The following is a 24,187-nucleotide window of genomic DNA, read 5'->3' as shown; positions in this document are numbered from 1 at the left end:
TGGGCTTAACTACACAGGAAAGAAGAGGCTAGAACAGCAGTGCCCTCTGCTGGTCCCCAGTGGTTAGCACATGAAGAAGACAAAATAGTTGTGGATCATGTTATAAATATTATTTAAAAAACAAAAACAGAACACATACAGGTCCCAGGGGTAGAGGAAGCAATGGTGGAGCCCCAGGGCCAGGTCAGGCAAGAGCAGGCACTGATGCTAGAGGGTGAGGACCCTGCCCTCTGCCACCCAGGCTGTGTCCACCAGCCTGTCTCTTTCCTGGAAACCCCTTCTCACACTTTATCTACTGGCATCACCCACCCCGTGTGGTATAGACTGCCCATCTCTGGTCTGGGGCTAAGGGCAAGGGCTGCACTAGTTTCTGAGAACTAGGGGACCCTTGAACACCAAGAGCAACCTTGAGAGGTGCTAACAGTAGTGTGTTGGGGTGGGTTATTTAGGGAAAGTGGACACAGACCAGACAGACGGAGTCTGAGGCAGATGGTGAGGACGGCCCTGGAGCCACTGCCTCATGAAGTCCCAAGGCAGAAAGAGCTCGCGGGGTCATTGGTGGTCATCCAGCTGCTGTAGGAGCGTCCGCCTTCGCCTCTCCAGCTCCCCCTCACTCAGCTCGCTTTCTGATGTATCCCAGCCTGTCTGTTGAGCAAAGATGTGGCTTACCTGAGGCCCCTATACAGTGTGTCCCAGGCTGGGGCCAAAGCCAGGTCCTTCCATTCACCTTCTCCTTCTTGATTCCAAAGCCTGGGGAGCGGTTGGGGAACTCTGCCTGCCGGAGTTCCCTGTCCTTGTCCTGTTCTTGTTCTCTGTCTTCACTCTCCTTGCCAGCTTTCTCTTCAGGGTCTGTCTCACTCTCAGGACTGTTCTGTAAGAGTTCAGAGTCCATCTGAGCAACTGAGCAGCATGCTGAAAGGCAGATAAAACAGACTCCAGGATCTCAGGAGAACTACTCACCGACTTGTGTCTTCTCTTCTTAGTTTTCTTTTTTGGTTTCTTGGCTTTCCGAAGACCATGATCTATAGATTTATTATAAAAATATAAATAAAAATAATATATATCATTACTTATAATAATACTAAATCCCACTGGAGGAGAGAGAAGATCATGATCATCCCTGTACATTGCTTGTAGATGCTGGCTCCTGTCTGAGGAAGACTGACTCTGGCTTCCTTTCCTCCACCCAGCTCCTTGCCTGGGCAGGGATGAGGAGTGTGGCTCCACGGCCAGGCTCTCCCATCCTCGTCTACAAAGGGTCTGGGACCTGCTCTGCCTCTAGTCAGGACAACAGTCCTCTAGCTCCCAGGCTACTAGAAACTGCTTACCTGACCCAAGAAGGTGGGACGATGGGGACCCTGGTCCTCCAAGGGCAGCACCCCCACTTTCTACTGAGTCAAGTGAGGATGAGGGCTCAGAGCCAGACTCTGAGGGGTTCCGCCGCCTCCGCTTAGAAGGCCGGAGGGATGGTGGGGGCAGCTCCTCTTCATCTGACTCAGAACCCTGAGCAGATAAAAGACATAGTCATCCTAGAGTTCTGTCCTCCAGAAGCCCTCACCTGGGAGCTGGGAACATAGTCCAGAGCCAAGTAAGGAAACGGTCTAGTCTCCCCTACGCCCTCTACCTGCCAACTCACTGAGGGTGAGTGAGAACGCTTGCGGTGGTGTTTCTTGCCCTTTCTGCCATGCTTTCGGCCTTTGGTGTGGAGGTGCTGGCATTCAGTCTGCTAGAGGCAGAGGGAGAGGTGAGAACCTGCCTTCCTGTCTCAGTGAGCCCTTTTCTAGGATACCCTCAGTCTCCTTCCTTGGCTGGCCAGGTACACAGATCAGGGTGGCCAAGTGCCTTACCTCCAGCACCTGCAGGAACTCTCGGAAGAGCCGGATCCGCTCCGACTCCAGGGTGATCTGCTCAAAGGCTGAGTCGCACACAAAGCGCTCACGGACCTTGAACGGGGAGAGCACTGCTGATCAGACCAGGCCCTGCCTGGCCCAGCTTGGACACGCCACGAGCACTGGGCAGGGCTAGGGCAGAGGAAGGAAGGGAACTGGAGCTGGCCCAGGGCTTGTGCTGTGACTGGGGTGGGCCCTCAGTGATGGAGAAGCTCCGCTGCCCTCAGGCTTGAGGGTGAGTGGGGCCAGGCTGTGCTCCTGACCTCTTCCCAGGCAGTGCCCAGCTCCAGAGCAGGCACGGCCTGCCTCAGCATGCTTCGAAAGGCAGCTTCTCTGCGCCGCATCCTTCGTGCCTCCTCCTTCTCCCGTTCCCTCTCCCGTGCCTCTGCTTTCTCCAGCAGCTGAGGGAAAGGAAAAGGGAAAGAGAACAGGGTCAGGCATACTTTAAAGAGGTAGGAAGGTGGGGTCTGGACTCCTGCCATCATTCCCCAAACCCAAGATAAACAGCAGGGTAGTGAGAAGGAACAAGACACTGGGATAACTGAGAGAACCACCCAGCCCTGCCCATCCCCTCACACTATTGAAGGTCAGCTTGATGTTGCCTGCGTCCAGCGCAGCAGCCCTCTTGTCAAAGCTTATGACGTGGGCGAAGTCCTCAAAGGCTGTGTTCACCTCCACACAGAAGCCCCGGTCCTGTGGGCACAGCAGTGCGTGAAGGCCAGAGGCACCACGGGCCCAGACCCAAGGCCAATAGGACAAAGGATCAGGCTGCAAGGCGTTCAAGCCTCTGCCCTTACAGAGTACCCTCAAGATTTGTGACACACCTTGGAAACCACGCTAAGTCTTCACCTCACAGGAACTCCACCCCCCCCCCCTTCCAACCTGTGTGGGTTCATATGGAGCCAAGAAAGTCAGGAAGTTTCTTCACAGTCTTGATTGATGACTGAGTTTTTCACAATTACGTCTTTGTTCCTCTGACCACAGCTGGGCCTTCCTGCTGCTCATGGAAGCTGCCATGCATTCTTAACATCTGTACCCCCTCTGCCTTTTGTATTGAGTGCTTTGTAATAGGTTTTCTGCAGAGTGCTTGACACTTTTCTCCTTTAACCTTCCTGCTCTCTTTGTTAAGTAGGTCTCTAATTTTACGCAGACAAGAATGAAAGCACTTGATCTGATGTATCTCAGGTCTAATTCCCAAATCTGTGCTTCGAGCACTATACCCACCCTGATTGCAGAGTTCCTGGAAGAGATGTTGGCTATAGAGTGTGTAACTCTCCAGCAATATTAAAAACATGTCCATTGCCTTAGGCACATGGTCAGGCTCTATATTTCTCGTCCAAAAGCCTCCATGTCTCAGTGAAGTTGAGGTGAAGGAGAGTAATCTCACATGGCCAAGCTGACATGAGAGGTAAATGGAATACTGTCATAGGCCAACTTTCCTGTCCTTCCATACAGCTGGCTTCCTCCAGTCTTCCTGCTTGCTGATATCAGGAATATACTCTTGTTTTCCCCAGAAGTCCTTTCTCAGTCAAGGCTCTAGCCCTTCCAAAGACATCCTTTCTGTGCGAGTGAGGACACAACCAGAGAACTTTGGGTGTACAACTCAGTCTACCTCCCTTGAGACTGTGGTCTCCATTTTGGCTAAACTATCAGGCTAGGATCATGTCTGCCCTGCTTCAGTGATGGGGCTGCAAACATACACAGACTTTATGTGGGTGGTGAGAGTTCAAACTCAAGTCCCTATGCTTGTGTAGCAAGCATCACCTCTAGCACCTTCTTCCTTAGGGAAGGCTTGACTACACCCTCTTCTCTGTCCTCCCAAGGCACAGCTCCCTTTACTTAGAATAGTCCTCCATCCTGCATTTAGCTTCTCAAACTAGCTGTTCCTTTTCCTGACATTCAATTCCTTGGACACAGCATAGGAAAAAAGGAATAAGCATTTATCAAGAGCCTGTTACAAGCAAGACACCTGATGTTTTTTAAAAATTTACAATGTGGTATATAGATTATCCCCACTTTAAAGAGGATGAAACTGAGGCTCAGAAGCACTAGATAAATTTGTGGAGGTTTCAGCCAATAAACAGCCGGAAGTTACTTTTCTATGAAATTATGCAGCGCCCTCTCCAGGATTCCTGTATCCTGACCTTTCTTGTCACTTCCCTCCTGAGGATTGCCCTTATTTTCATTATTATTCATTTCTGTTTTTGTTTTTTCAGACAGGGTTTCTCTGTGTAGCCTGGCTGTCCTGTAACTCACACTGTATACCAGGATGGCCTTGAACTCACAGAAAGATCCACCGTCTCCCAAGAGCTAGGATTAAAGGCATGTGCCACTACCGCCTGGCTATTTTTTTTTTTTTTTTAACTAACCTGATCTACATTCTCCCTGGCAGTTTCACCCCTCATCTGCTGACTTTCAGACCTATACCAGACTGCTATTCTAATGCACAATTCCCATACTCATCGTTCATCTTCTAGCCCAGATCTCCAGTCTTCTATCTGCTCCAAGTTCAGGGCCCTACATTGTCCTAGGCGATGAGAGGTGCTCCTGCAGTCCATGTGACTGTGGGTGGCCACAGGAACTCCTAAGGTCACCTGGCCTCCTAAACTGGGAGCCCAAAAGAAGGAATAGAAATTGGAACTGTCCAAAATTACCACACCACTTTCTCAGATGGTGTAGACAGGAGCCCAGCAGGCCATTATACCAGTTACTTTGGCCCAATGTTAACTATTTAATAAAGATAGGTATTTATAATTTACAAGATTACCCTGTATAAGATATTTATATGCTTTGTTTCTTACTGCTCCCAGGTTGCTTTTAAAAGTTACTTCAGGAATGCTTGTCTTCTGAAGCCCTTTTGTTTTGTTTTGTTTGCTTTCCATATAGGGTTTCTCTGTGTAGTCCTGGCTGTCCTGAAACTCGCTCTGTAGACTAGGCTGGCCTTGAACTCACAGAGATTCACCCTACAGACAGTTCTTTCTGCTTAACTATCACTGCTTAAAATCCTTAATATTTAAAACAGTGCTGCCATTCACTGCCTGCCCTGCACCTTTCCCTTAACTTCACAAAATAATTTGGCACTTCTACTATAGTGGTTCTATCCCACTGAGTTTAAATATTCCCATCTTCCTATCTACCTACTTATCTACTTACCTATCTATTTATTTATGAATGTCAGAGTTCTCATCAGACTTGAAAACACTTTTAAGCCTGTTCTTGGTGACCTTGATAACCCTTTGATCAATAATGAGGTCAGAGGGACACATAAAAAAGTCACCTTTAACATTTTAAAAATATTTTCCATGTGTATATGCGGACACTCATGTGCCATGGCATATGTGAAATTGGTTCTCCTCTTCTCCCATTGTGGATGTCTCAAGTACAGCTAAGGCCATGAGGCTTGGTGGCAATGCTCTTTACCCACTAAAGCATCTCACCAACCCAACTCTCACTTATTTTTTCCAAGACTGGTTTCTCTATGTGTGTAGCCCTGACTGTCCTAGAACTCACTCTAGAACAAGCTGGCCTAGAACTCAGAGATTACCTATTTGCCTTCCAAGTGCTGGATTTAAAATTATCTGCCACCATGCCCAGCCCAACTTTTATTAACAATTTTTTTTTTTTTTTTTTTGGTTTTTCAAGACAGGGTTTCTCTGTGGTTTTGGAGTCTGTCCTGGAACTAGCTCTTGTAGACTAGGCTGGTCTCGAACTCACAGAGATCCACCTGCCTCTGCCTCCCAAGTGCTGGGATTAAAGGTGTGTGCCACCACCGCCCAGCTATTAACAAATTTTTTAATAAAAACCTTCAACAGCACCTCAATGCACAAGAGATATAAGCTTTTCTATTAGAAAATAAGGGAAGATCCACCTTCAGGCTGGGCCTCAGCACGTGTTTACAAGGAATCTGTGGCATCTTGTCTCATCTGCCACCTAGACTCTGCAAGAGCTGCCTGACTAGTAATCCTCCCCACCCTCTTCCTTCCCGCTAACACAGTCTCTGGCATCATACAGTTCTCCAACCTTTGTATCAAAAAGCACTGATAACAGGACAGTACTGGGATCAAGTCCAGGGACAAGAGTGAGCTAAAATATGTTGCTCAAGTACCTGTCATCACTTTTAAGATCTTAAGGCTTGAGGAGCTAAACTCCTACCTTTTCACTACCACTTCCCCTAAGGATACAGACAAACTGTGAAGTATTTCTCCACAACCATATGAGCTATCATTTACAATATAAAAATCTAAGCATCTTATTTTAGCACCCAAAGCCCTTTGCAAAGCTCTAGTGGGCATGTGGTTCCAGAGAAATAGAGACAATCTCAGGACAACAAGATGCATCTCACTTGAAAGTAATTTTGAAACATAACTCGGGGTTTTTTCAGGTCTTCAGGGACAGGACCATTGTGTAGCCCAGGCTGACTCACCATCGTCCTTTCTCAACCTCCACTGGGGTTAAACACATGAACACTTGGTTTATTAAGTTCATATTAAACAGGTGACTGCATTACAATCAACACGCATGGCTTTATAAGGTGATCTACCTAACAGTACCTCATGTCCCTCTCAACTTGGACATCAAGTCACTGTTTTCAGTAACTGGGTGTCCCTTGGTGGAACACTTGCCATTTTTGAGACAAGGAAACTGATGCTTAGAAAAGCTCACACACCATGGAAGGGCTTCATCTGGACTCTGACCCCAAGCCCTGCTGATAGTCATTGTATTGGAGGATATCTTCAAATACATACAGTATTTACTAGAAAATTAGAATAGTGGTTTTTTTTTTTTTTAAGAAAGGTTGATTTATTTATTATGTATACATCATTCCTTCCATGGACACCTACACACCAGAAGAGGGCGCCAGATCTCATTATAGATGGCTGTGAGCCACCATGGGAATTGAACTCAGGACCTCTGGAAGAGCAGTCAGTGCTCTTAACCACTGAGCCATCTCTCCAGCCCCAGATAGTGTTTTCTTTTAGAATACCAACAGAATTACATATTAGAATACCACCTACTTCCATAAAGAAACACACTTCTCCTTTTGGAGCACAAAGCTCCCTTCATTCACTAACTCACATCTGTAACTTGTACAGACAGGGACAACTATTTCTCCAGTAAAGAAAATGACAGGGCACATGGGCTAGTGGACCGGAGCTGACCTTGCCAGTGCGAGGAAGGCAGTAAAGAGTAGTGAGGGAAAGAACGCCGCACCCTCTCCTCTTTCTAAGAGGGCAGTGGCATCTCAGCCAGTGTCCATGGCATGCCTTGCACAACGAGACCAGTGCTGACAGATCATCCAAACTGGCAAGAGACACTGAAGATCCAGATTTTTATGTGAAGCCAGGCTTAGTGGTGCACACCTATAATCCCAGCACTGGGAAGTGAAAGGAGAAGGACCGGGAGTTCAAGGCCAGCCTGGGATATGTAAGACCTTGTCTCAAAAACCAAAACAAAACATATTTTTGTGAAATCTGATTTTAAAATATTAGCAATAAATTCCAAATTCTTCAAAACACCCTACAGGCTGGGAGGGGCATAGCTGTGGGGGTAATAGTTTACAATTAGCTGTGCTTGCTTCTCAGGCCTACTACGCCCTTCCCACCCACTTGCCTTTGCTCCTGCAGCACCCTATGCTTACATCATTCTGCCTTTGCTCCTGCAGCACCCTATGCTTACATCATTCTGCCTCTTCCATCTACTCATTCCTGAAGGTGAGGTCACTGGATCACTCAACTCTTCTGATATCTGTCTCTGTAGTAACACTTAATATTTCTTAAGTTTGTTTTAGGTCATGAGCTTCTAGGAACAGAAAATGATTTGTTGCTTTGATTTTTATTTTTCTGGCACAGGGTATCAACATGGCTGGCACTCCCTTTATTGCTCAGTCTGGTTTTGAACTTGTGGCAGTCCTCCTGCCTTAGCTTCCCAAGTGCTGAGAATACTGATATGCATCACTACATCTGGCTAGAAAAAATGTGTCTATTTGTATCCCTAGGGAAAGATGCCCTGTTTCTGAAAAATCTGAAGTAGGGATCCTGGTCTAGAGTGTGGCTCACGCACACACTCTGCCTCTGTCCATCCATTACACCAGGCTCTCTTACCTTAAGAATGTCCTTTATGATCTTCTTTTCATCATGGAATCGAGCCTTCAACTCCTCCACATAGAACTTGAATAAGTCCAGAGGAGTGGAGCCTGCAGAAAGGGAGAGATGGGGGCCTGGCGGGCGGCAGCTTCCCAAGGCCCAGGGTTGGGTCAAGGACAAGCCAGGAAGTGGGGTGCAGAGAGGTTGGCAGGTAGGAAGCCAGACCAGACAAGGGAAAGCCTGGCTGCCTTACCCGGCTGGCCCAGCATGTTGGCAAAGCGGACATCAGTGCTGACTGCTGGGTACAGCTCCATCCAGGTGGACATGGAATGCAGCTGCCCTGTTTCATGCAACTCGTCCAGGAAGGTCTGAACAGGGAAAGGCCAATGATAGGAGAATGAGATAGGGAGGGAATCATGGCCAGGGACTAGGGAGGAGGGAAGGGAATGGCAGACACGCGGAGACACAGGCAAAGGCACTACAAAAGGAGGAAACATGAATATACAAACAGAATAAATAAGCCAGTCTAGAGGCAGTAAAGCAGAAACCTGCAGGCAGCACAATTTTCTAACTTGGCTTCAATTTCCTACTATGACCAGCTTAGTCAACCCACTACTACTGCTTCCAAGCTGAGAACAAACTGTCTGACTCCACCCAAAGGGAAAAACACTTGGTCTAGCTGGCACCCACGTCTGAGGGTGGTACCAGCAGTGCCCCTGGAGGGGCACTCCTGCAGAGTGGTCTTATGGAACGTGAAAGGGGCCAGTCAACAGACAACCTCACTGAGAGACAACTACAGAGAGGCTGTGGTCTAGAGCAGAACTGAGCCAAGCTCTGACGCCAAGAACAGGAAGATACCTGAAAAGCCTCTCGGTTCTTCCGTTGCTGGCGCCGCTCCCGAAGCCGGGCACGTTCCCGCTCTTCCTCCTCTTCTCTCTCCAAAGCTCGGATGTGCTCCTCAAAGCAGATCAGTGCATCTTCTTTGTCCATGTCTACACGCAGGGAAGAAGCTCAGCAGGCACCATATCAGTGGGAGAGCCCTTCAGACCCCATTTCTCAAGTCTTCCCCTGTGGGTGCTAGGTGCTCTCAAGGGGGTGGAGAAAAGTGAAGTACAGCTATATGGGAGCAGTCACTAATGGTGGTTCTTGGGCAGGAGTATTTATTAACTGCACTGGAGAAAATCAGCAAAGTACTCAACTGATGAATTCAACTTGTACAAACTACCATCTAAACCTAGTTTATCTTAGAATCTGAGGCATCACATCTTAAGGGAACTGGAAGTCAGTCAGGCTTTGATGCAGCTTTTTTTTTTTTTTTTTGGTTTTTCAAGACAGGGTTTCTCTGTGGTTTTGGAACCTGTCCTGGAACTAGCTCTTGTAGACCAGGCTGGTTTCGAACTCACAGAGATCCACCTGCCTCTGCCTCCCGAGTGCTGGGATTAAAGGCGTGCGCCACCACCGCCCGGCTTTAATGCAGCTTTAATATTGGGGCTGGAGAGATGGCTCAGAGGTTAAGAGCATTGCCTGCTCTTCCAAAGGTCCTGAGTTCAATTCCCAGCAACCACATGGTGGCTCACAATCATCTAAAATGGAATCTGGTGCCTTCTTCTGGCCTGCAGGCATACAGACAGACAGAATATTTGTGTGTGTCTGTGTGTGTGTATAGATAGATAGATGGATGGATGGATGGATGGATGGATGGATGGATGGGGGAATGTATTGGGAAATACAGTCAAACAGTTTTTTTTTAAAAAAAGGTGAATTATTCTGTCAATAACCACAAGCCAGCAATTCCTTACTACAGTTAAGGCCCACAATCCTAAGACAGTTTAGAACCATCTTCATTTGAGCTATAGATACCATCATCTCCAAGTATTTCATATTTTTTTCCAAGACACACGTGTTTAGGTAAACAATGAACCCTATGGCTGGGGGTAGAACTCAGCAGTACAGCATTTGCCTAACTGACGACCTAGGTTCAATTCTCAGTGCCACTAAATAAAAACATGTTTCTTTTTTTAAAAAAAAAAAAGGCTGATGTAAAATATATATAAGGGCCAGGGTGCCATCCCTAGCACCACACAGACAGATACAGCAGCAAACCAGAGGGGCAATCTGAAACATCTGGACCCCAGAGTCCAGGAGAAGCAATGACAGAAGGGAGGGTTTCCAGGACAGGCAGGGCAGGCTCTAAGGTCTCAAATCAGTGGAGAAAGGGCAGAGAGACAGCTTACTCTGCAGCTGCTGGTCCTGAGCAAAGCTGGGGTTGTCCATGAGGTACTGCTGGGCCTGGGACCATGTGGTTTGGAAGTTGACACTACTCATCCCATCCAGGATGCTCTTCAAGGCCTGGATATTTCGACGTCGAAGCTGCTTGGCTTGTTCCTGGAAAGCCATGGGATGAAAGTGAGGCAGGGCTGGCAAAGGAAGATCTAAGAAAAGGAGGTAGCTAGAAAAGCTTAGGAGGCCAGACTCAGGACTTTAGTGTCCCAGGAAAGGGGAGGAATTCCACGTCATAGATCAGTATCCTTCTTGCCCTCCCTATCTGGAGCTATTGGCCCAGTGCAGAAATAAGGAAGGGAAAAGTTCCACACCAGCTTCCAATTCAGAAGGGACACTGGCTGCCTGGAGAAGTGAACACCCATGATCTACAGGAAATTGAGGGCTAGGAGAATCCAGCCAGTGATTATAACCATTACCTTCTCCTTCTTAGCCAGGAAGAAGAGGACATCATCATAAACCTCTTTTCGATCCCTCTCAGGGACCACAGCCCAGACCTCCAAGTCCCCAAAGGTCTGTTCTGCCCGCCTGTGGAGCACATGGGTTATGAGTAGACAGGAAACAGAAGCCTGGACCTGTGTGTTCTTAGTGTTCCAGAGCCCCAGCCCAGCCTAATACAGTTGTCTAACCGGTAGCGGGTGGTGGAGGTCATGCGTTCATGCTGCTCCAGGAAATGCTGCAAGGTCTGTTTGGCCTCCTTGGCCCTCAGCCGGGCCTCCTCTTTCTCCTCCTTCTCCCGCTGTGCCTTGTAAGCATTAAATGCCTGCTTCTTCTCACTCAATTTGGGCAAGGCACTAGAGTGGACAAGGTGAGGACAGGGAAGGACACAGCTTGAATTAGCCTGCACAACCCATGAAGTAGGGTCTCAAGACACGGGGAAAGGCCTCCACAACACCAAGTTGGAACCCATGTGTGGACTTAGTATACAGGCGTCCAGAATATGGGTAAGGGTGAGTAGGTAGGGAGGGGAAGAAACAAATACTAAGCCCTTTCGCTTAGGTGTTCTCAAGTCACCATCAGACACCGGTCTAGTTAGAGCCCCTATTCCCTATAGTTCATCATTCACTAAGTATCGCATGGCTGTACCTCTCCTCTTCTCATTCTGGAGCTACTCTAGCTCTCCTTCTCTTGCACCCCACCCTAGCCACTTGGACCTGAGTGTCGAGTTGAACATCTCAGGGAGTTCCCGGCCCAGTTGCTTTCACGAACAAGGACTATCCCCTCCTGCTCAAGCCTACCTGTAACGGGGATCAGTGACTACCATCTTCATGGCCTGTTCCCATGAAGCATTAGAAGGGACAGCCTGGAAGAGAGATGCATAGGTCTTGGAGCCTGCCCACCTCCACACCCCCTAGGCCTTCCCTGGAAGCCCACACCAAGCACCTTGTCCCTTAGCAGCTCTTTGAAGGCCTGCTTTGCTTTTTCCCGATTGCTCCAACTGAGGCCAGGTCTCTCTGGTTCTGGCCTAGCTTCTTCTTCTTCCTGTAGTAGCTGATGTTGTCCAGTAGAACTGGAGAGAAGAAGGGACTCAGGCACAAGACCCACAATCCTTATAGTTTCTAGTGCCCTTCACTTTCAGCAATGATTACTCCCCAGGGAGCCCTTCAGGGGCCGTGCTCAGCTCTTCACATGTCCCCCCAAGTCTCTGAAGAGAAAGAGGCTGCAATGCATAGGAGCAGTTCTCACCTGCTGGGGCCCTCCTCCCGTTGCAGGAACCCCTGCTCCAGGGGCTGGGCAGCCTCCAACACATCACAATCTTCACTTCGACCTGGCTCAGGTTCCAGAAGGGCCATAGGCACCGGGATGGGACCAGGAGGTATAGGTGGAGGGTCAGGCTGTGGCTGAGGTGGCTGTGGCTGTGGCTGTAGGGTCTGCAGTTGCTGGGCCTGCTGCTTTCTGTAGGCAAGCGATAAGCCAAAAGGGTGATGGTGTATCAAAGTGAGGACAGGAAGGCCGTGTGGGCCAACTGCTCTAGCTTGGGGAAGACTGAGTCTAAAGCAGCTGACCCCATAAAGAAATAAGATTTCTCCTCCCATTGAGGAAGGATAACTGAATTCACTCCCTCCCACAAGTGCTCCAAGAAGGAAGGATACATGTTCAAGTCACTTACCCGGCAGACTCTTGTTTGACTAAGGCTGCAAGGGGAAAAGATAAGAGTCACAGAATAGCAAAGGACTCCAAATAGCCTTGCCCAGTCTTCCCCTTCTACCTCTAGGACCCCTCACCCTCCAGGTCATCCAGATCCTTGGGCCGGGTCCAACGGGACTCCTGACTCTGGTTGTTGTAGTAGTACGGCTTCCCTGTATCTGACTTATACTCTTTCCAGGGACACTGGGACAGCAGCAGCTGTAAGAGGATAGGTCAGAAGACATCAGCTGCTGGGCAGCTCTCCAGCCCGTCAAGGGAGCTAAGGGGACCCAGGGAATAGAGGATACAGTAGTCGTCTTTAGTTGTCACCTGGCCTTGCCTGGATGGGGGAAAATGGACTTCCTAAGACCCTAGGGAGGGAATTCCAAGGTGTGTGGAGGTAGTCAGGGATCTTAGGGTCAGAGGAACCACAATGAGTATGGTTACAGAGACTCAAGGAAGGCCAAGGACTGGAAAGGGTCAGAGACACTAAAAGAAAGAGCCAGAAAGCCCCGCTTAGGACCTCCGCCTTGGACTTGAGCACGCTGGGCTTCTCCCACACGGACTGCTTGTCATCAGCGTTGTAGTAGTAGATGCGCCCATCAGGGGCCACATGTTCACTCCATAAGGCCCTCTGGGGGGAGGGGCACAGAATCGTGGTCAAGCTCCTTTCCCTAAAACTCCTCACCCGAAGACAACCATCAGCCTCCCACTTGTTTTTCCTTTTTTTGTTTTGTTTTGTTTGTTTTTTGAGACAGGGTTTCTCTGTGTAACAGTCCCGGCTGTCCTGGAACTTGTTTTGTCGTCTAGGCTGGTCTCAAACTCACTAAGATCCACCTGCCCAAATACTGGGATTAAAGGTGTGCCCCACCACCACCCAGTCAGCCTCCCACTTTCTACCCAGAGACCTAAGCTAAAAGCACTCACCGGAGGGCCAGTCCCAGTCACAGCAGCTAGAAAAGAAGTCAAAGGAAACCTACTAAGCGCCTACTCCAAGCCCCTGTCTTCTCCCCACTTACTCCTCCCTTCTTCCGTCCCATAAATAACCCCTGATCCCATCAACATCCCAAAATCCCTGGCATCCCAACAGGCATGATCCAGCGTGGGCTCCAGTCCATGGTCCCCTCTCCCCTGTGCCCCCCAACCTCCGAGCCTGGGGGGAGCAGGCCCCCAGAAGACTCACAGCTGGCGGTGTCCGCACCCGGAGCCGTCTGCCGAAGAAAGAGGAGGGGGAAGGGTTGGGGCCAAGCCCAGTGGCCCCCAGGACCCAGGCCATGGGGGATGGAGAAGCAGGCCAGGCCAGGATCTGTGTGTCCTGTTCCCAGGGATCTCTGCCTTCTAACAGTCCTGTTCCCTCCACCCCACCAGGGTTGTGACTCTCAGGCCCCACAGGAGGAGTCGCACGGTAGTCCTTTCTTCGTTTTCCACCAGTAAGAGTACTCTGTTGAGTCAGCTCCTGAGATCCATCTCTTCACAGCAGATGCCAACATTCTACACCCCATTTCAGACTCCTCTACACTGAGCAACAGCACAAGAAGGTGCCACTGCCTCTTTCAGAGGCAAAGAGGAAGTGATATGAAGAAACCTTCTTAGCATGTCTAGAATGCAGGAGTACCTGAATGAGTGATTCTTTAAGGGTGCTGGGTGTGGCCCGAGAGGTAACGAGAGAACATGTTGCCTTTGGCGACGAGTGGGAAACTAGAACTGCTGAGTATGTGGCTGGCGAGGATTTAAATGTGAGGAATATTGCGAGGGACCAGAGCAGACATAGTAGGAGGGAGAGAACAGAAGTCCACATCCATGCACTCCAAGTCAGACCCACAGAGTGCAAGACAGAGCCTGCTTCCTACTTGCCCCTAGAGCTTACCGCTGCAGTGACAGGCACCGCTGGCATCAGCATCCCTGGCATCATTGGAGGTACCATTCCTGGTATCTATAGATAAAAAGACCAGCAGCCAATGTTAGTAAGTAAAGGCTAGGCAGACCAATCTCTGAGTAAGGTTCCCTGAGAGATCTCTTTGTGGCTCCAACCCTGATCTAGGGCACAATCTCAAGCAATCTCCAGATTTTGGATACTCACCGTGCCTGAGAACTGTTTTAATCACTCAGCAGACAAACTGATGAATCTGGCCCAAAGCTCCCTTCCCTCTCCAATTTCTAAAGCCCAGATGCTTACTCCCATCTCTTTCCCAGCTAAAGATCCCCATGGAAAGAACAATTACCTGTGTAAGTGGTGGTGGTGCCCCCATTGGTGGAAGCATTGGGGGCAGTATGCCAGGTGGCATTGGGGGAATGGCTGGTGGTCTCTGACTCATAGGGGGCAGCCCCATTGGAGGAAAAGGAGGTGGGATCCCTGGAGGGGGCATCTGGAAATGAGGAAAGAAAAAGTCACTGAACAGAGGACACTGTCTTATTATGGCAGAGACCACCTATGTCAGGCACTCCCCAACCCTCATCCTGACCAAGAGGTGACTCCAAGGCTTCCATCTGAGAAGTAAAGGGCATCACTGTCTCCCCCTTCACTACTGAGGAAGACAAGTAACTGAGGATTTCCCGGCACAATGGTAAGCACGCAGCTTCCTAAGTTGGGGAGGGCAAGGAAAAGGACAAGGGAACAGTACCAGACTGGGGAGTCTGTACTCCCCCCAAGAGACCTTCAGGTAAAAGGAGAAGGCAGGAATCCCAGGCTTCTGCCTCCCATCCCTTTCTAACTCATGACCACCAATGCTATTGCAGCCCAAAACTGAGAGGCTTTTGTAAAGAGCACAGGTAAGGAACAGTGAAAGAGAAAGAAGCCTCCCCAGCCCTCACTCCACTAGGGATCTTTCCCTTCCATTTCTCCAATTTCCAGCCCCTCTTATCCCCAGGACAAAGCAAAAGGGAGACCTGTACTTCATGGACTAGAGCTTAAGCAGCAGCTCTCCCCACCCCAGTGCTCAACACCACCCATCTTCCAAATACCAAAGGGTGTGGTACAGGTTCTTGCTGGCAACACAGCAGTGGTAGGGTGGGGGCTGAGGGTGCAGGCTGGAAAAGCCAAGCCCAGGGAAACACATAAAACTTACGAAGGGTGGTGGCATCATGGGGGGCCCCGGTGGGAAGGGGGCAGGCGCTGCTGGGGGCCGGGGACCAGAATCGGGAACCGACTGTTGAGGGAGAGAAAAGTCATAGGACCCAGGATGGGCACAGAGATGGACTTTTGCAGAAGGAAAGCAGAGGGATGAGGATGAAAGAGAAACACAAGTTCAGGAAGGAGTTTCCAAGCCCCACATCCCGCCCATTCTGAGCCTGAGCCCTGAAGAACTCTGCTCTCCTGTGCTAGCCCAGAAAGCCAGCTGACAGAGGCCTTCATGTCATCTTTATTTGGGGAGTTCCGGTTTTGCCAAAGCAGAGTCACAGAAGGCTCTATTACAGTCATCTGGCTCTTCCCATGACATCAATCCATTCTCCTGCACCTCTCTCAAGCCAGTTAGGGGTTGATGTCTTCCCTTGTTCAAATTACTGGGTTGAAGATTCAATCCAAGGCTGTTGTTGGTCCTTTACAGTCCTGGGTCTTTACAACCAGCTTCCTTCTACCCAGACTCATATTCACTCATCCACCTGCATCCACTTCTGCTCCCAAAGTGGACCATCCTCCTCACCTCTGATGGCTACCCTTCCTTCACAAACCCTGAACATGAACATAGGTTCTGTTCTAAGCGGTCCTGTCTTCCCTGCAGCTGAACACATGACACTATTTAAAGTGGTTTTCTCCAATTTCTTCTCTATTTGATCCCCGTCCTTAATTTCCTCATGTACACAATTTTATTAAAATGTCTGCCTGGGCATGGTTTGCCCTCCTAGAGGGTGATGCCATCCCACAGAAGCAGGGATCACATGACTTGCTGAAGACTGGATTCCGGGTACCTGCCGCAGGGTCTGACACATAATAGGTACTCAATAAATACTGGATGAATTTAAAACAAATGAAGCAAATTTTTATGAAATTTCCTATTCTAAAATGTCATTCTCTATATATATTGTAGATATGCATAAAATGATAGATGAACAAAGTCTTCATTTTTATAAACACAGATGAGAATAAGCTTAAATATCCATCAGTAAAGATTCATCATACGCAAACATAAAATGGAACACTAGTCATAAATAAGAATGGATCAATGTCAACACCTTATGATATAGTGACAAGGTGCAGTGAAGCTTTACCATGTTTAAATGTTGGTGATAAGAGAAACAAAAGACAGAAGGGAAAATACTTTTAACAGTATGCAATTTTGTGTCTTGTAAATATTTAACTATATGGCTTTATTACTTGCTCAAAAATATTTGGAGGTGGGGGCAGCTAGAGACACTGTTCAGCAGTTAAGGCCCTTGCCTGCTCTTCCAGAGGACCTGGGTTCAGTTCCCAGCACCCACATGGTAGCTCACAACTGTGTATAACTTCAGTTCCTGGGCATCTGATACCTTCTCATGGTCTCCAATAGCACCAGGCACAGACATGCATCCAAGCAAACCCTTAAATACACAAAATAAACCTTATTTTTAAAATACTTTGGGGGCTAGAGAGATGGCTCAGTAGGTAAGAACACTTGCTGCATGAGTACTTGAGTTTGGATGCCAGAATACATGCACACAATTTGTGAATGGCTGTAACCCCGTGTTGTGAAGGGCTGAGACAGAACGATCATTAGCACTTGGTGGCTGCTAGCCTAACTCAGTGAGAGGCCATCTCTAGCAAATAAGTCAGAGGGGGATGGATAAAATGTCGTCTTCCTTTGGCCTCAGTGCATTGACAAACACATTTTTTGGTTTTGTTTTGCTTGTTTGTTTTTGAGACAAGGTCTCACTATGTAGCCCTTACTGCCCTGGGACTCACTCTCTAGACCAGACTAGCTTAAGAACTCAAGAGACCCTCCTACCTCTGCCTCTGCATGCTGGGATTAGAGGTGTGCCCACACTCAGCTCATACACTTCTCAAAAAGACGGAGCTAAAAGCTGCTCTTCTTCCTAGTTGGAAGCCGAGAAGCAGCATGGGTTCTAGGGAGCTTGGAGGAGCAGGAGCCGCCTCACAACTGCTTCTCAGTTACCCCTATTCTGAGGAGGCCCGGACAGTTAAAAATGCTTTCTAACCTTCATCTCTAGAAATATCTCTTTGACCTTGTCCTAAGTAGTTATGTGCCAAGCTACTGCAATTGACCCCATTCTCTGTCTTCAACTAAGGGCACTGTTCCTGTTCTCTGGAAATTTTATCTGTATGGAATGTCAGAAACGAGTTGCCATGGGAGGAAATCAAATGTTGTGCTCTACTCTTCCTCCCTGAGCTGCTTTAACCTACCAGGTAATCATCTTTGAGTCTCATCAGGCCCCTGTGTTATCCAGCCCTGCCCAAGATAGACCTGGGAGTTACTTCCTATAGCATCCCCGATAATACAGCCCAAGTTCTCTTAGTTTCACCTCCAAAAGATTTCTTCAATCTAGGCATTCCTTTCCATTTTCCCCCAACCCACATTTTTCATCTGATCTATGTGGCCTCCCAAACTGTTCTCCGCATATCCACTTTTCTAACTGTACCCACAATACACTCTTCAAAATGTACCTCAGGCCCATAAGCACCAGCTTCAAATTCTCCAGTTGTTCCTTACTGAGAGTGAACTGCAAAGCCCTATCCAGTCAGCTCTATAAGGCTGCCAATGACCTTGCCAGCCCCCGCCTCTTCCATACCCGTCTTCTGTGCTCCAGACATACTCAGGCCTCCTCCTATCTCAGGTTTTCACTTGTGCACAGATCACCTCTCCTAGGTTCTATACACACTTCACAGCCAACACACATTTCCCACAAAAGCCCACTGCACTAGCCCAAGCCCTCCTTTATATGCTCAACAGCACACCCCTTCCTGTCAAGAGTCACCCACTGGAAGTTTACAGGCATTAGTGTAATTCCAGATGTGCTGTCTCATGTGGCACCACTCTAAATATGGATACTCACATGCTAGATTTAATGAACTAAAATATTTAGTACAACTCCACTACAGTGAAAACTCTTAAAGGCAGAGGTAAACTCAGCATGGTGGCTTGACATTGTCATCCTAGCACGTGGACATAGAGAGGATCCAGAGTTTGATGCCGGTATGGGCTATATAGTGCATACCAGGCCCTGGGCTGTTGGGACTGCCTCAAAAAAAAAAAAAAAAATCAATAAATGAGTTGATGAGACAGCTGAGTGGATTAAAGTACTTGCCTTCAGGCCTGAGGACCCACATGGTGGAAACAGAGAACTGACGTCCACGACTTTTCCTCTGTCCTCCACACATGTACTGTCGCACATGTGCATTCATCCAAAATAAGTAATAGAAATTTTAGAAAAAAAATTTAGGTGGGAGCAGTCATAGACTGGAATATATACTTGTTTCTTGACTTGACTGGTCTTGTTAAGTCCCACCAAACCTGAGAGCTACTGGTAAGGCCTACTATCAAGAAAATACAATTTAGAGCCTGAAGAGACCCAAAAATCGCCCCCAAGTCACCCCCTCAACCTTGAGACAGGGTAGCATTCTATAATAAGGCTGTCCAGGAACCCACTATATATTCCACTCTTCGTGCTAGGATTATAGACATGTGCCAATGTTTAGTTTTGGTCTTGTAGCATAGACTAGTCTGAAGCTCCTGACCCTCTTGCCTCCACCTCCAGCACAGGAGTGCCACTACGCATACCAATACTCTGCTCTTGTCATGTGAGAAAGGTAAATCATGGCTAAAGTCCCACAGCTGGTTTCAGATGAGCCCCAACTGAATCTAATTTGCCTCTCTTAGAAGTGCAATGTTTGTCAGAGAAAGCTGATATTCTTCATACCTACCTTTCCTGCAATGATTAAATCGGCAAGACTCCAACCTCATCTTAAGAATGCACTGTGGTGCCTATTGCGTACCCCATAAAATTCCTCAACTTACTGTCAGATACTGGTGGCACACGCTTTTAATTTGGGAGACAAAGGCAGGCAAATCTCTTGTGAATTCAAGGCTAGCTGGGTCTACATAGTGAGTTCCAGGACAACCAGAGACACATAGAGAGACCCTATCTCACAATAAAAAATTAGTAAATTGGGCATGATGGCACATGCCTTTAATCGCAGCACTTGAGAGGCAAAGGTAGGTAGATCTCTGAATCTGAGGCCAATCTAATCTCCAGAGGAAGTCCCAGGATAGCCAGAGCTAGGCAGAGAAACAATCTCGAAAAACAAAATATTTTTTTCTCCAACTACCATCCAAAGCCTTTCCATATAACCAATCCCACACTCTGGCCATCCCCGGGGGCTCTCCTAGTGCTGTCTGTATAGGAACTGTTAGATTACCGTCTTGTTTTGTTCAAGATGACTGGGTGACTTTTACATTACTACACGCCCCCCCCCCCCCCCCCCCCCCCCCCCCGCCAACACAGTCTTCGTCCATTCAGGATACAGTGTACTACTCTGCAGAGCGGCGTGCACCTCTGAATGTTTGCTGGGTTCTGAAATTACCCCCCTCTCCACTCCAGCGTGGCGTTCCCTACATTTTGGAAGTAACCTTTCTTTCTTTTTCCATTTCATAATGTTTGAAGACGTGGGGGGCGCATGAGCACGCAGAGACCCAAAGGTTATGTTGGGAATTATTCTTTTACTTTTTTTTTTTTTTTTTTTTTTTTTGGTTTTTCAAGACAGGGTTTCTCTGTAGCTTTGGAGCCTGTCCTGGAACTAGCTCTTGTAGACCAGGCTGGCCTCGAACTCACAGTGATCCACCTGCCTCTGTCTCCCGAGTGCTGGGATTAAAGGCGTGCACCACCACCGCCCAGCGGGAATCATTCTTGATCAATCTTCCACTTCATTCACTTAGGAAAGCAGAGTCTCTTAATCAAACTCAGAGCTCATGGTACAGTCAGCCTCAATAGCTGCCTTGCTCTGGTAATCCAATCTCTGCCCTCCAAGGCTAGAATTGCAGGAAGTAGGCATTTTTGTAGGTTCTGGGTATCTGGACTGTAGTCCTTATGCCAGCATAACAAGCACTTACTAAGCCACCTCCCCAGGCTGTTTTCTCTTTTTTATACTTCCACCTGAAATGCTTTGATGAAACAGTTTCATCCCTAACTTTGGTGGGGTTTTGCATACAACCTAAAACACTGTTTGCCTGTACGTGTTTGTACAAATTCTGAGCAGTCTGTGACAGAAGCATGTAGAATAGTGGAGATGCTTTGGCTTAGGGAAAGGGAGCTGGTATGAAATACTCACGGGAAAAGTTACATGACAGAAAGCTAACCGTGCATGATCACCTTCACACTAGGATGGAGACTTCTGGCCAGAATTCAAACACTGGCCTATTCAATCAGTTACCCAGGGAAGACAGAGCAATGGGAGGAAAGTAAAGGCCTGTGGAACTGTCAGAGCCTTCCCTTCCATAAGTTTCTTCCCTGAAAAACCTGCTCCTCTCACCGGTGGGCTGCAATACCAGTACAATTTTGGGTTGCTTATCTTCTGAGTGAACTCTGAAGTAGACAGTGCAAGAAGACAAAAGGAAAGAAACTAAAGGGAAGCAGACTTGTTGGGCTTCCCTGGAACATAACACACGTTCAGTGAGTGGGGAGTCATAATGAAAATGAGACACCTCATCATCTGGTCATCATATATTATTCATGGAGACCAATGGAAGCATCCTGAGACAACATCCCAGCCCTCACCTAAGGGGTATCTTAGAACAAAGAGAACAAGAATAGAGAATCAGAGGGAAGAGACTAGAAATAACAGCTAACAGGTATGGTTACTGGTTGCTTATCATGAGCCAGAATCACACCAAACATTCATTAATTCTCACAACCACTTTAGAAGCTATCCCCTGAGTTCTGACAGATTACTTGACTATGGTTCTAAGAGGTTAAATGGTAGAGGAAGGCTTGGAATCCAAGCAGTCTGACCCCATAAAGCCGCCTCCCAGAAGGAAGGATAGGGCCGCAGGTGACATTTCTTAGCCTTGTCTCCAATGTTTTCTTTTCGTCCCAATCCTCGTACAATCCTGAGATTCTCAGACAGCCAGGTGATCCTAGGTTGGCCTGGTCTGACTCAACTCTCACTCACCCAAGGAACTGTTATAAAATGAAGGCTAGGAGGTACACTTCTCAGAAACTGGGTTGGGAATGTAGCTCAGCACCGAGGCACTAGCCCAGCATCCACAAGGCCCAGTTTCAATGCACAGTGATGCAAACAACAGCTGAAGCACTGGTTAATCACCCACTGACTTGCTGAGCCCAGACAGGACCAGCCCTTCCCCCCAGCCCCTTCCTAGCCTCTACTCTGGTGTGTACGCCCTAGCATTTCTTCCGCTCCCCCAAAGAGCCTGGAGAGCTTTCTAGAATACAACTTCGTGTTGCTTCTGATCCCCATCACCTCTTCACTCGCCGGAAGAAAAGAATGTTCTGAGTCAGGGTTCAACTTCCTCTACGTACAAAGCTCTCCCATTCCTCCAACAGGATTTCCAAGACCCAGGCCCAGCAGGACGAGGCCATGCAAGCTTTAAACTTCCTCCTACCCGCAAATCCCGGGCAATTTTTTCCAGTCCAACCGAGGGTTTCCTCTCCTACTTCATGCTTCCCGCATCCTAGAATCCATTCACCTTAAATCTCCTCCTCTAAACCCGCCCCCTTTGGAACTGGTGGAGAGCCAATGTATCATTTTCGCCCATTTTCCTTCTTAAAAGTCAATGGGAAATTCGAGGCCCAAAGAAAAGGTAGTGACTTGCCCAAGGTCACACAGAGTTACTAGTTTGTAGAAGGTTGAACCAGGGCTGGGACCAAGGGGCCTCTGCGTGTCCATTTCTTAGCTACTCCAGCTCTGAGGTGAAAACCAGGAGTCTCTCTTTCCTCAGAAGCTCCCTCCTCACCTCAGGAGACAAGGTTTTGTGAATGGGTAGTGAAAGAAGGGAGTCCCCTGTGGTCCTAAGGGGCACCCAGGGCTTCCAGCAACAAGCCTGGGTCTGGGGGAGGGGCACAGGGCACGCCAAACAGCCCAGGAGAGGTAACTGGTTTCCATCTCCCGCCCTCTCTTCTCCCCCGACCTTTCTCCACAGACCCACCCTTCACTTCATCCCTCCCTCCTCACAGAGCCTCCGCTCTCCGTCCCCTCAGCCCCCGGCCGCACACCCCCGCCAGGCTCCATAATGGCCTCCCCGCCCCTTCTACCCCAAATCCCCGCCCCCACCCCCCTCTTGAGCTCCTTTTCCTCACCCCTCGGTCCCCTCCCCCTCCCTCTGGGTCCCGGGTACCCCGGCGGCCCCCCGGCCTCCCCGGCCCGAGCCCGGGCCGCAGGAGGCGCTGTGGGACAGCCCCGGGCCTCTCCACCCCCGCGCGGGGACGTTACCATGCCAGAGCCTCAGAGCAGCTGGGCCGGCTCGGCCCACTCGCCAGTAAGAACAGCTCTGATTGGCCGGGCCTCAGCCGGGAGGGCGGGGCCCGTGGGGGGTCGCACCCCTTCGTGGCCGGGGCTCCGGTTGCTTTCGCCGAGGAGCGGAGCCCCCAACCGGCCCGGTGTGCCCGACCCGGCTCCGCCCCCGGCACGGAGAGCCAGGCCCCGCCCCCGCGTGCCTGGTCCTGGGCCCGCCCCCGGGGGCGGGGCGCGTCTGCTCCGGCTTCTGGGTGCCCGCGCGCTCTGCGCTGAGCAGCGCCGAGATTAGCGGCGCCGCCCGCGCCTCCGAGGCCTCCCCAAGATTCGGGACCGGACCGAGACGGTCATTCCGCCCGCCTGTAGGGCACCGTTGTGCTCCACACAGAGCGTTTTTTTTTTTCATGTCTATTTTCTGTACTTTTTATGTCATTCATTCAGGAACTATTAACTGAACACCTGTTCCAGGAACCACGTGTATTGGGCGCGGCCGACAAATCCCCTGGACTGGCCGGTCCTGGAGTGCACACGTGCTTTCTCGCTCAACCCTGAGGTTACTTTTGGAATCGGGCTCCATAATATTTATAATGTGACATGAACGTTCGGTTATTCAGATAAGGAAACGCAAAGGTGAAGTTCGTGGGCTAGAAACTGACGACTGCTAGCCAGGGCTGGATGCATTGCATCTTTGCCCCCCAAAGTCCGGGTGAGGAACTTTCCCGTTTCCTCTAGTAACACTTACGCCTATCCTCGATCCTCAGCACTGAGGCAGTTTCCTGAGCCTGAGTCAGGCGAACACCTCTTTATGTCTATAGACAACTTCGGCTTTATCAGTAGCTGTGTTAAAGTTTTTTTAATTCTTCAGGCAAGATATCAGAGGAAAAGGCGGACTGAGGAGGGGGGAAGAAGCCCTTCCCCTGGGTTCTGATATGCCTTTCCTGAAGCCATCTCAAATAATAAAAGTTCTATGTACTTTAAATCTGAAGTGCCTCTCCCTTATCTTTTTTCTTGTTTTTATTTCATTTGCTTATTGGGAGGCACATGCCCACCGCACCACGTGGAGGTCAGAGAATAGTTTTCTGGAGTGGGTTCTCGCCGTCCTCTGTTTGGACCCTGGGAATTGTCTTTACCCACTGAGTCATCTCTCCAGCCTCTCCCTTATTATTATTATTATTATTATTATTATTTTTTTTTTGGTTTTTCGAGACAGGGTTTCTCTGTAGCTTTGATGCCTCTCCCGGAACTAGCTCTTGTAGACCAGGCTGGCCTCGAACTCACAGAGATCCGCCTGCCTCTGCCTCCCGAGTGCTGGGATTAAAGGCGTGCGCCACCACCGCCCGGCTTCCCTTATTTTTTTTTTTTAAAAGAACTTGTGTGTGTGTGTGTGTGTTTGTACTGGGGCAAGTATGTGG

At 49.0% G+C, this 24,187-nt stretch overlaps 1 protein-coding gene across 9 annotated transcripts; it reads right to left on the bottom strand.

Annotated features, from left to right (window-relative positions):
• Positions 1-91: 91 nt before the first annotated feature.
• Prpf40b (pre-mRNA processing factor 40 homolog B) lies at positions 92-22,937 on the bottom strand. 9 transcript variants are annotated; one of them, XM_057791260.1, is made up of 26 exons: positions 22,755-22,937; positions 15,445-15,525; positions 14,602-14,745; positions 14,247-14,312; positions 13,563-13,590; positions 13,307-13,332; positions 12,903-13,013; positions 12,478-12,598; positions 12,363-12,387; positions 11,939-12,148; positions 11,636-11,762; positions 11,491-11,555; positions 10,882-11,046; positions 10,672-10,780; positions 10,207-10,357; positions 8,831-8,964; positions 8,226-8,340; positions 7,991-8,082; positions 2,466-2,582; positions 2,153-2,290; positions 1,848-1,943; positions 1,625-1,726; positions 1,329-1,503; positions 961-1,022; positions 728-871; positions 92-645 (listed from the first exon to the last, which is right to left on the bottom strand). In XM_057791260.1, the coding sequence occupies exons 1-26, from the start codon at positions 22,755-22,757 to the stop codon at positions 553-555; spliced, it is 2,700 nt and encodes an 899-aa protein (XP_057647243.1). In that variant the 5' UTR covers positions 22,758-22,937; the 3' UTR covers positions 92-552. The 9 variants fall into 9 exon arrangements, with proteins under 9 accessions (XP_057647243.1, XP_057647248.1, XP_057647246.1 ...); XM_057791265.1 differs by having other exon boundaries at positions 92-641; XM_057791263.1 differs by having other exon boundaries at positions 1,637-1,726.
• Positions 22,938-24,187: the final 1,250 nt, after the last annotated feature.

The sequence above is a fragment of the Chionomys nivalis genome, chromosome 17, assembly GCF_950005125.1.
Source record: "Chionomys nivalis chromosome 17, mChiNiv1.1, whole genome shotgun sequence".
Taxonomy (NCBI): Eukaryota; Metazoa; Chordata; class Mammalia; order Rodentia; family Cricetidae; genus Chionomys; species Chionomys nivalis.
The sequence above is the reverse complement of the archived record's forward strand: the minus strand, read 5'-3'. Positions and strand labels throughout refer to the sequence as shown.

Coding starts and splice junctions, on each gene's coding strand:
- Prpf40b (XM_057791260.1), bottom strand. Junction 11,556..11,635: donor AAGAGCTGCTAAGGGACAAG/GTGCTTGGTGTG, acceptor TCTCTCTTCCAG/GCTGTCCCTTCTAATGCTTC. Junction 11,047..11,490: donor GTCACTGATCCCCGTTACAG/GTAGGCTTGAGC, acceptor TGTCCACTCTAG/TGCCTTGCCCAAATTGAGTG.